Genomic DNA, 12,019 nt, shown 5'->3' on the forward strand with positions numbered 1-12,019 from the left:
GCAACAAATCCAGAGAAAGAGATTTTCTCTCCTAAGATGGAGAGAGAAGGTCACCTTTAGGGACCTTGCTGAAGGAACCTGTAGTTGACAACTGGAGGCAAGTTACAGAAAATGACCAAGAGACTTATCAAGGAGCATCTGATGTTAATAAGAATGAGACATAACCTACATGGCCAACTCACCTGCTGTTAGTTCTGAATTTTTCTGTATTTTATTATGCGATCTTCCCTCAGTAATCCAGAGCTTGCGTGCATACTAGCTAAAATGACTCTTGATGAGGTACCCGTCAATAAACATTTATTAAGTACCTACTATGTACCAGGCTTGCAGCTGGTAGTGCAATGAACACAGCACCAGGCTTGGAGTCAGGAAGATCTGAGTTCAAATCCAGCATCAGATACTTATTTACTAACCATGTAACCCTGGATAAGTCACTTAACCCCTATTTCCCTCAGTTCCTCATCTGTAAAATAGAGACACACTGGAGAAGGGAATGGCAAACTCCTTCAGTATCTTTGCCAAGAAACCCCATGGACTCCATGGGGTCACATAGAGTCAGACACAACTGAATAAGTGAACAAAAACAAACGTACCAGGCACTGCACTAAATGCTAAATGCTAGGGATACAAAGAAAGGCAAAAGACAGTCTCTGCACTCCAGGAGCTCACAGCTTAATGAGGGATTCAGCTCACAGAATCTGATATACTGCATGATGAATCATGAAAAGACAGTGCCTAGAGACCACCTCCCATTCTGGACATCATACAGGACAACAGATGCAGAGGACTCAGCTTCAGGGGCAGAATGGGGACTGGGGGGTATCATCTTCATTTTTATATGTCTCCAACCTTTACAGCTTCTCTTGGATTTCCTATAGGAAAGAGAACCCAGTTGTGTGGATGGAAATTAACCCCTCCCAGTCGGGTACACCAAAGTGCATGGAAAACTCCATTCCTTGGTTTGTGTTTGCTTAATCTTCCTGCCCATGGTCGCTGCTACAGAAAGGCACTAATGGCTTCATTTCTTTTGAATGCAAGTAACTTTCAGACACTTATGTAAGAGGACTAAAGCCTACCTAGAATTTTAAAAATATGAACTACTTCTACAGGGACTGTTTTACATTCTGGTGAAAACGCAGAAGAGGAGTTAATTGCAACTCAAGTGTTCTACATTGCTCTTTCCCCCTACACCTTATTTCCACCTTATTTTTCAGAGTTTTGCTTTCAGTTAACAACTCTCACATGCTCTTCTTATATATTCCTTTTTTAGGAGGAATCTCTAAGTATCATGTGAAATGGAAACAAGTTCAGCACTTCAGGGTTAGAGAGCACAAACTGAAAAATGCCTTCTATACATTGAGTCTTGGAGCCTGATGAGACGGAGTCTTCTTATTCCCCAGTGGCTGCTGGTCTAGCTGGTGACTTCCCCTTTACTCCACAAAAGTCCCCTCATATTCCTGTCCCTATAACTCTCGTCTTCACTGTCCTACCACAAAAAAACAACACTCAACTGCCAGAACACAAATCCTGCTTTTTAGCAAGCAGAAGGGTACATCATATCTTCACATGGTAGAATGAGGAGAAAACCTGAAATATCCAAGCCTGAGTCCAACCCCTACAATGCAGATTTGTGCATGTGGGAGGAGTGTGGAGTCTGAACCACTATTGTGTGCCACTAATCACTGACTACAATTTCAAAAAGTTTCATGAAATATTCTGTATGTAATGGCATATTAAAGTAAAATTATATTTCATAGACAAGGTGTTTTTGAGTGTTTGTAAAGAAGAAGCACCATGCAATTTCCCTAATAAAATCCAACCTAGTCTCTTATTTAATTATTGGGCTCAGTGAATTATCTACTGGCAGTATCTGTCAAAAATATTTTTTTCAGTACATATTTTTCAGTGTGTACATATATATTGATGTATGGATGTGTGTATATATACATATGTATGTGTGTATATGTATGTATATGCGTGTGTGAGTGTGTGTGTGTGTGTGTGTGTGTGTGTGTGTGTGTGTGTGTGTACACTGATGAACTATCTCTGTAGTCTACACAACAAGCATTCTTCTTCCATATGGCTTTACCCTGTATGGATTGTTGGATCAAACTCTTTGAAGTGATTACAGATCTCATTTAGGAATTGTTCTAGGAATTGATGCAATCAGTATAACGCCATCTGCAAACACAAGTATCTGAAGGATGTCATCGTCCAGAAGGGATTTTCTACTTGAACTTGATTGGAAATCTTCAATGACAGCATCTAATGCCTTTGACAAACATAAATACATGGTGTAAATAATCTGAGGGTCGATCAAGATAAACAATCTGAAGGTCAACGAAGAAAATTTGTGGTTGTTGTCGCCATTCATCTTTTGTTTTTGAAGAGAATCCCTAACATGATAGGTGATGTTCTGACTTGTGCATGAATTGGATTTAAGTAAGGCAAATTTGCCAAAGTTGTTAGCCTCACTCTCTCTTCCAGAGTCATCAAAGTCCAGTGGCAAGACAAAAGTCAAGGCCACTGGCGATGGTTGAGGATGCAGTGGATAACCTGGGCATCTTGAATGTCTGACCAGGTTCCAGACTCCCCACAGCACCCACTTCAGCTGCCACCATAGCTATTGGAACAAACTATTCTCACCCACCCCTTCCACTGGAAGAAGTCTTCACTTACTTAGAACAGACATCCCCCTAACTCACTAAGGGATTTGAGGCCTGCTGCGTCCCCTCAACCTGGTTCAACCTGTCTGCCAAGATGGTTTTATCAGGGTGTGGCTTCTTGGAGCCACAGGTGAGTTATATAGATAGCACCCACCTCAACTTGCTTTAATGGAGATGTGATCCCATCACTTTGGGTATTGTTTCCAATGCTGCCTGTCATAACCCATATTTATGTCTGTCTTACATAATTCTTTTCCATGTTCTCATAACCATTTTGTTGTGTCTTTCAAGGAATCTAATGATTTCACATGCATAAAATAACTCTTGGTGTTAGATGACCCTTTATGGAAATGTTTTGCTCTACTCAATCAAAAGCTTTGTTATTTGTCCAAAACCAAGAAGCATTATGGGATCTTGTATTCCTTCATTTGAAGAAGTGCCCACACCAGCCAAGCTCACTCCCAACCTGGCTCAGCTCCCAACCACTCTTCCAACAACCCCCCCTTACTTCCCCTCTTCCTCTTTCATTTGCTTTTTAAGTGTTGTCTTCCTCCATTAGCATGTAAGGTCCTTGACTCAGTGAATGACAGTCTTGTATTTGTATACTCAGCACTTAGCAGAGTACCTGACATATAATATGTTCTTTAAAAAATGCTTTTTCTCTCTCTCCTCCTTCCTTGGCTTGATCTCTCTTCCTCCCTCTCTCCCTCCTCTCCTCTCCTCACTCCCTCTGCCTTTCAGTCTTTCAAGATTTGGTACTGCTGAAGAATACTATTAATGAAAGCCTGCCTGTACCCTTCTCATATTTATTAAATATGCCCTCAATATGTATACAAATTATTCTCATCAAGATTTATAAAAGTGGGCTATTATACTTATTGGGGTGGTCAGGTGGTGCAGTGGATAGAGCAACAGTGCAGGAGTCAGGAGGACTTGAGTTCAAATCTCACCTCAGACACTTGACACTCATTAGCTGTGTGACCTTGGGCAAGTCACTTAACCCCAATTACCTCATCTTGGGTCATCTCCAGTCATCCTGATGAATATCTGGTCACTGGATTCAGATGGCTCTGGAGGAGAAGTGAGGCTGATGACCTGTACAGCCCTCCTACACTCAAAACAAAGTCAAGTGCAAGTGATGTCATTATTTCTCTGATGGCATGGTCTTCTTTGGCAATGAAGGATGAACACACATTATACTTATAGGTCAATAATTATTGATGCTTTCTTGCCTATTTTCTCCATAAAAATAAGATCTGTCTTTTTTAATCTTCTCTCTTAGATACCTTCAGAATGGATTCCTCAACACTTCCAACTTGTGTTGCCTCCATCATGAACCTCCTCTCATTTTAGTCCATCTACTTTTCCCATTTTTGTCCTCCTAAGCACCATCACTAATTCCTTGTGCTTTAAGTATAGCTTGGGCTAGATGTCAGAGTCCAAGTATGTATTCTTCTCCATCACTGATGGAGAAGAAAGTTTGCTGTAGATATCTTGGTGGAGTTTTAAAATTTTTCATCTGTCTATGACCTTCCTTCAGTTTTACCTTTAAATCCTTTCAGGAAGTTGTGGCTTCTCTAGTACTCTTGTGAAGATTTCAAGAAATTTGTTTACCCTTTCCTGCTTTTCACTCTTTTGAGGCAATACTACCTGTAATGTTCTGCTGTCCTCCATTGTCAGATTTTACAAATGACTTTAGATTCTAAACTAGCACTCTCCTTGGCTGCCACATAATTCTACCCAGCAAGTCTATCAAGTGTTTTCAGGTATAGGTTTGTTTGATCTTTTCATTGTGGCAACTTACTTATATGAGTTAAGCTTCCTTGTGTTTGTCCTTCATTCTCAAAGATGACCATGACTTCAAGATGATGATATGACTTGCAGATGACTTTGATTTGAGTGAGGGAGGGTTGTGCAAGGTCACCAGCTTCACTTTCTCCTCCAGAGTCATTTGGGTCCAGTGGCTTGATATTCATCAGAAGAACTAAAGATGGCACAGGATGCAATAGGAAACCCTGGCCATTTTAGGCTAAGGTCTTATCAGATTCTCACTTTGAGGGAGACACAGTCATTCAATGAATAGGTCTCTTTAAGTAGTTACCCAAGGGATAGTGCCTTTAATAAAAAAAAAAATCAGACTGGGAGGGAAAGACCCTCAGGGTTCCTGGGTAAAAGAGAAACAGTTACTATTTAGTATTTACTCAGCTTGCTTGGGAAATAGTAACTGTACTGATGTCTGTTCTTTTATCTGCTTCTCAATTTTTAAGCATTAAGTGCTTGTTTTAAATAGGTTGAATTGCTTTGGCTTAATTATAATCATATCTTCTCATTTTTATTTTCTGTCCTATTTGGTATTGATTTTCATCTTTGCTTTAATAAGTCAATGGTCATTGTACAAAGCTGATCTAGAAATGAGTTATACACAAGTAACCAATGGTTTCCTGTAATGAAAGTCATTTTTCATAACAACATTTAGCCTTTGCCAGGTGTGGCATTTCCTGAGTGTCTTTTAAATAAAATATTCATGACATAAAGGCAGGTGCTATCTGTATAGTGTATAAACCTTTGGTCCTTTCAATTTCTTATACCTAAACAATGTTTTCCAACATATTTTTTTTTTTACTGTCCCCTCACCCATCTTTGTCTTCAAGTCACTGGTAATAAAGTATATGTTGATTTAATTTTGAAGCTTTTTACCAAGTTCTTACACTTTTTCTTCTGTAACAGATATTACCCCTTAAGCTTCAATTATCGTCATGGTGGTTTTTTTTCAAATATTTATTATCTATGCTACAAGAGATGACCACCTATCTCATGAAATGATATTTCTTTGTTGCCTTTTGACACAGGATAAAAAGTGACTCTTATGTGCTTCTCCAAAGAGAAGCTTAAAGTCCTCCTTCCACTTAGCTACAACCTCATTTTGTCTTCTCATTTTATTTATAGCAACAATGTGAATATTGATATGATTCAGTTCCCATAGTAAGTTGCCACTGCATGTACTGCTAAAAATGGACCTTGGAGCCTTTACAATATGGCTGCTCTCTGATAGAGCTTCAAGAACTCTGGGTCACTTCCACAAGAGCGGAATAAAGTTTCATGAAGGTACAATGGTGTATAAACCACATTAAGAGAGAATAGTGTGCTGAATTTACTCATCTCTTTACCGTCCTAGAGGCTCAAGGGATCCAGGAAACTGGTGGCTAATAAGGTTAGTCCGTGAAACCTACCATCTTACAAAAACAGTGTATTTCTAGAAAATAATTTAAATGCAGAATAAAATAAATCATCTGGGGCTTACCCTAAATTACCCTGCAGGGCACACACTGAATGTTCTATACTATGAATCAGCAGAACCTCATCATGGCATGACAGCCTCTCATTCGCCATCAGCCTGTTTCCCACTTTTTCTCACCCAAACATGTGGCTTCTTCTCACCAGGAAGCAGAACTAAGCTTCTTCTCCCCACTCCCACCCACCCTTTCCTCTGTAAGAAGTAAACAAGTGCTATTTTCAGGCAACCCACCACTCTATTTTAAAGCTATTTAATTGCTTTCCAGATGCAGAAAATTGGCTCAGATGTTTAAAACTACTGCTAAAAATGATAATTTTAAGTTTTGATGGGGTCTGAATAGACAAGCGGGATAAAAGTTATTGAGAAAAGGGGCTCTAGAGGAAGGAAGGTCATTCTAAGGAATGGATTTTTCCAAACAATGTTCTTGCATGAAATCAACAAAGGTGGGGAGTGTGGTATCTCCTCTTGCCCAGCTTGTCCCTGAGACACCCAAGAAGATCAGAACCTTCACATGTATAAGTTTTCATTGTGAAATTGCTCCATTTGTGCCCCTTCTGGTTTCCAGTAAGACATGAAGGAAACTTCTAGAACTGCTCTGAGAGACTGATTTGCTGGGATCTCTCTAAGAGAGGAAGCATCAGAATTCTTTTCACAATAGACTGATCAACTTTACATCTTTGGCAAAGAGAAAGAGATTGCCAGGATTTCCAGATATCACAGGCTTCCTTCTCTGGTTCTGAACAAGTACAGGAACTGTGTTCCTATTCAGAGATAGCCTGTCTATCTTCACTCATCTTCTAGGAATATGCTAAGATCACTTCATCCATTTCAGTTGTCCATCGCCAAATGGAGGGTACCAACAGATATGACTCATCTGTGTACCCCTGTTCTGTGAACTAGTGAGGGTGATTTGGCAGGGGAATTAAAATGATCTCAGTCTGTGTTCTGGGAGCACTGGCATTTTCTGTCTGGAATGCAGGTTGGAGAACTCTATTATATTGTTTAAAGCCAATCTGGAAGACATGCTTGGTGACATACCACCTATTTCTTTCATCTAAGGGTCAATTTATCCAAGTCCTGTTTATAAGGGGAGTTGGTAGATGAGACTATTAGATGCTTTTAACTCTGTGGGGACAATGAAAACAGAAAAGGGAGCATTCCGTCAAAGTATGACCAGGTCCCTTGTGTCAATAAAGGGCTTCTCAAACAAGGATCCCATTATTCAAGCCATTATCTAAATCTAGCCCACGTGGGCCAGAAGGTAATGAACTCAGCCAAGACAACCTTGAAAACTCATCTCCTTAGTCATAGGGGAGCAAGGATCTGTGTCAACAGAGGAAAAGAGATAGGTAATTGATGGAAGTTTGAAATATAAACTCCGAGAACTTTTCTCAATTATTATGACTATAAAAAGAGCACTGAATGGGAAATGTGGAGATCTGGATTCTGGTTGTAACCTAGAACAGATCAGTTACCAAGCCTAGAGTTTCTTCAACATTAAAGTAAAAATACTGGACTTTAAAAAGTACTTTTTGGCTCATATTATTTTTTCTTTTGCTCATTCAAGAGCCATTCCCTGACTACTTCTTAAAGAGGCCTATTCATTCAATGGGCATTACCTCCTTCTACGTGAATACCTGAAAAGTCCAAGGTCCCCCACTGCCTCCTGGGCCATCTCCAGTCATCCTGATGAATATCTGGTCACTGGACCCAGATGGCTCAGGAGGAGAAAGTGAGGCTGGTGACTGTGCACAGCCCTCCCTCACTCAAAACAAAGTCCAGTGCAAGTCATGTCATCACTTCTCTGATCCCATTCCTTCTATGTGGTAGATGCTTAATAAGTAGTTGGTGAATTAAACTGCAATTAATGTATTTTATAAGTTTGATAATAATATTAATAACTGACCACATTATAATTAAGGGTTGGCAAAGTACTTTATATAAATTGCCTCACTGGAGCCTGTTATTGATTCTGTGAGAAAAGTATTATGGGTATTATAATCCCCAGTTAGGACATGAGGACATTGAGGGTCAGAGAGTTAAGAGACAAGCCCAAGGTCACACAGCAGTGCTGGTAACAAGATCTGAATCCAGATGTTCTTGCTTCCAAGTCCAGCACTCTATCCACCACACAATGCTAATAAAAAGTCAACAAATTAAGATTACAGATCATCTACAAAAACTGTCACATCATTTGTTACTTCATATGAAATACAGAGGCAATCTTATAGTGGAATGAATTTGAGATAGTAGGGAGGTAAGGAGAAATTTTGGCTGAAAAGATGGGTTTGCCTGAGCAAGACAGAAGTTGAGTGTGTACAACACATACTCTTCAGGGGCAGGGAAAGATCTTTTGATCCAGTGATGGGAGGGAGAGAGGAAGAGAGGGAGAGCAGGAAAGAAGGAAGGAAGGGAGGGAAGGAGAGAGGAAGGAAGGAAGGAAGGAAAGAAGGAAGGAAGGAAAGAAAAAAGAATTTATTAAGCATGTAAAAAGTAGGCTATGTGCCAATCACTGTGCTAAGTTCTTTACAAATATTATTTCATTTGATTTTCACAACAACCCTGCAAGATAGGTGCTATTATTATTCCCATTTTACAGATAAAAACTGAGGTAGAAAAAAGCTAAGTGACTTGCTGAGGATCACAAAGCTAAAAAAGTGTCTAAGGCTAGGTTTGAACTCAGGTCTTCCTGAATCCAGGTCCTATTCTGAGTGATGGGTACTATTCTGGTACACTGGGAGGATAAGGATAGGGAGTACACCTGTGGTTTCATGGGTATAGGGAACTCTCGGTTGAGAAACCTCCCCCCAACCCCCACCCCATACCAATGGAGTTCAGTGCATCCCTTGCATCTAAGAACCTCAGAGGGTTGCCTGGACACTAAGGACCTCAGAACTAGTTTGAGTCAGAGGCAAGCCTGGAGCATAGGTCTGCCTGGCTTGAAGGCCAGCTCTCTATCCAAAATGCCACCTGCTTGACAGGAGTTACATGTGCTTCCTTTCATCCATAAGTAAACCTATTCATGCTGTGGCTCTTATGAACATGCCTGTTTGTAAAGGGAGTTGGTAGCTCTATCATGGGAGGAGGCTACCAGATGCTGTTTCCTCTGTGAGAGCAATGAAAACAAAAAAGGGAGGGTTCGCTCAAAGTGGGACTGCAGCCCTTGTGTCAAGGAAGGGCTTCTCAAACAAGGGTCACATTATCCTAGCCATTACTTTTAAGTAGAGAAGGAAAGAGTGGAAAGAGTCTGGAACTGTGAACTGGGAGACAAGACTTCTAATCTCTGCTCTGTTACCTAACACTCTGCATGAGCTTAAGTCCAACAAGACCTTCTCTGAGTCTTGGTTTCCTCATCTGTTACAATGGATTTGGGATCAGAGTAACTAGCCTCAAATCCCAGCTCTGCAACGTACTGTCTGTGTAACCCTGGATGATCACTTCATCTCTGGGTCTCAGTTTCCTCATCTGTAAAATGAGGATGTCTCTGAAGTACCTTCCAGCTCTAGAGCTATAATTTGCAAAGCTAGTTAGAAAATTAACTTACAAGGCCTTTTCTGTATTTAATATACACGGCAATTATTTCATGTTATATCAAATATATTATTTATTATGGTTATTTACAGAGGGGAAAAAACCCTCAGAAAAGGTTGAGTTTTTTGTTGTTGTTTTTTTTTTCACTAGAAGGAAGATATTTTCCAAACTAAGTTCTTAGGATTTAGAGCTGGCAGGAACCTTAGAGATCAGTTCACAAAGCTCTTTCATCTTACAGATGGTTTACAAGAATGAGATGACTTCCCCAAGGTCTTCAGTTCTCATACATAAGGGTGGAATACATACATGTGCATTGGCAGTTGCTCAGCTTTGGCCTTCTTTGATTTCCCCACCATGCCCTTGCTTCAGGTACTCCCCAGTTCCCTTTCAGCTTTCTTTTGTTTGGAATCTTCTCCCATTAGATTATAAACTCCGTGAGGGCAGGGATTGTCTTTCTTTTTCACATTTGCATGCCCTGTGCTTAATATAGGGTCTGGTATGTAGCAGTGTTTAATAAATGCTTATAGACTATCACTGACCATTCAAATCTATTAAAAATAATCCAATGCTCTCCCAGTTTCTTTTATCTTCTCCCCTGCTTCCACTGCAGGTGAGTAGCTTGCTAACCTACAACAAATGTCACTCACAGGATTCCAATTACTCTGTCAAAAGAATAAAGCTTGATTTCCACAACACCAAGTACACAGACCATGGCATTTGATTAATGAGGAGAACAAACGTGACTGGAAAAATCAATAAGATTACTTAGGGCACATGCTCCAGGGCTAAGCCTGGATGACATTCTGTTAGCACTGTTTTCCAAGGAAGGACAGTTCTAGTTCTTATCCCCTCAATTTTCTGCTTACCACCCCATGATAGGTAGGTAGGTAGCATCTAAGTGTGAAGCAAGATGCCCCCTTCTACTTACATCTATGGCCTCCGTGGTTAAGAAGACTGCCTCCGTGAAAGCGACTGGTCCCATCGTTAGAGGAAATGATCCGTGATCGTGAAGGCGGCAATGAGTCAGAATCACTTGATTTTTGTTCAGACACATGACCTAAATTGAAATCACCCCCATAAGGGTCACAGGAATATATTAATAGCAAAGAAGTTTTTTTTTTTAATTTTAATAAAAGCTTAATGAGAGGCAAACACAGTAGAATTCTAACTTCTAAATTATACACCATATTAAAGCCCTTACTCCCAAGCACTGGTTTCAATTTGTTCAATTATACAGAAACACTGACATGTAAAAAGAGCTCCATTAGCTTTCAACTCATTCATCTTTTGTTTTCTACATCCTTGACTCCTAAGAGGCATGAGGTGTACCTTTTGCATTGATGAGACAAACAACCTGACACCAAGTAGGCAGATACAGGTACTCTTATTCATCTGATCACCAGACAAATTTCCAGTGGTCTTAACCTGGGTGGAATTTCACAGGCTCTTTAAAATTATAATAAAGCTGTCACAAAATTATGCTTTTAAATTCTGTAACTTTGCTGTGGGTCACATTAAAATATGAGCTTTCAAAGGCTTTCACACATAAATGTCTTTAACCACATGCACATTTTAAGGGAAAAAACCCTGCACTCAATGGATGTTAGAATTGCTTGAGTTCCTCCATTACACAATGGTTTTGGGAGAGCAAGCCTAGTCTTTAAGAAGGATGAATAAACTCCCACAAAAAATCCAGAGTGTAACTGCTAATTTTGCAAGGTTAGCCACAGTACTCTACTAAATTCTCACAAACTGCTAAGAGCTTCCTAAGAACTTGATAAAATGATTTCAAGAGTCCCATAAAACAAGCAAGCTTCTGCAAATAATTCTGTCCTTCTGTTAAATATTATACTTTTCTGTTTTATATTTTTTTTGGTGGTAGTAAAGACCTGGAAACAAAGTGGATGCTTATTGACTTAGGAATGGATGAATAAAGGGTGGTATAAAAATGTAATGGAATAAGCATCGTTGTTCTATAAGAAATAGCAAATAGGATGAAGACAGACAAACTTGCAATGACTTGTACAAATGGAAACAGAGGTGAGAAAGTGGCACTATATACAAGTCCTAGAAGAAAAAGAGACAGACAGACAGAGACAAAGAGAGATAGAAAGACAGAGAGGAGGGAAGGAGAGAGGGAGATAGGAAAAGAAGGAAAGGAGGAAAGAAAGAAAAAGAAAGAGAGAGAGAAAGAGAGAGAGAAGAGACAGGAGAAAAGGGAAAAGAAAGAGACAGAGACAGAGATAGAAAGACAGAAAGGAGGGAATGAGGGAGGGAGGAAGGAAAAGAAAGGAGAAAAGAAATAGAGACAGAGAGAGAGAAGAGAGAGGAGAAATGGGGAAAGAGACAGAGACAGAGAGAGACAGACAGAGAGGAGGGAAGGAGGGTGGGAGGAAGGAAAAGGAAGAGGAAGAAAGAAAGAAAGAAAGAAAGAAAGAAAGAAAGAAAGAAAGAAAGAAAGAAAGAAAGAAAGAAAGAAAGAAAGAAAGAAAGGAAGGAAGGAAGAGAAAGAAAGAAAGGAAGGAAG

The 12,019-nt window shown here is 39.9% G+C and overlaps 1 protein-coding gene across 11 annotated transcripts in view; it reads right to left on the minus strand.

Annotated features, from left to right (window-relative positions):
• The window catches only part of NPHP4 (nephrocystin 4), a 169,312-nt gene that overhangs the window by 27,331 nt on the left and 129,962 nt on the right, over positions 1–12,019 (minus strand). For all 11 annotated transcript variants that reach the window (XR_011966968.1, XM_072608685.1, XM_072608677.1 and 8 more), the window contains one exon: positions 10,421–10,549. Coding sequence is in view for 10 of the 11 variants with exons in the window: in XM_072608685.1 (XP_072464786.1) it covers positions 10,421–10,549 (129 nt within the window). In the remaining variant the exon portion in view is untranslated. The remainder of the gene's footprint in view (positions 1–10,420; positions 10,550–12,019) is intronic.

The sequence above is a fragment of the Notamacropus eugenii genome, chromosome 5 (genome assembly GCF_028372415.1).
Source record: "Notamacropus eugenii isolate mMacEug1 chromosome 5, mMacEug1.pri_v2, whole genome shotgun sequence".
Taxonomy (NCBI): domain Eukaryota; kingdom Metazoa; phylum Chordata; class Mammalia; order Diprotodontia; family Macropodidae; genus Notamacropus; species Notamacropus eugenii.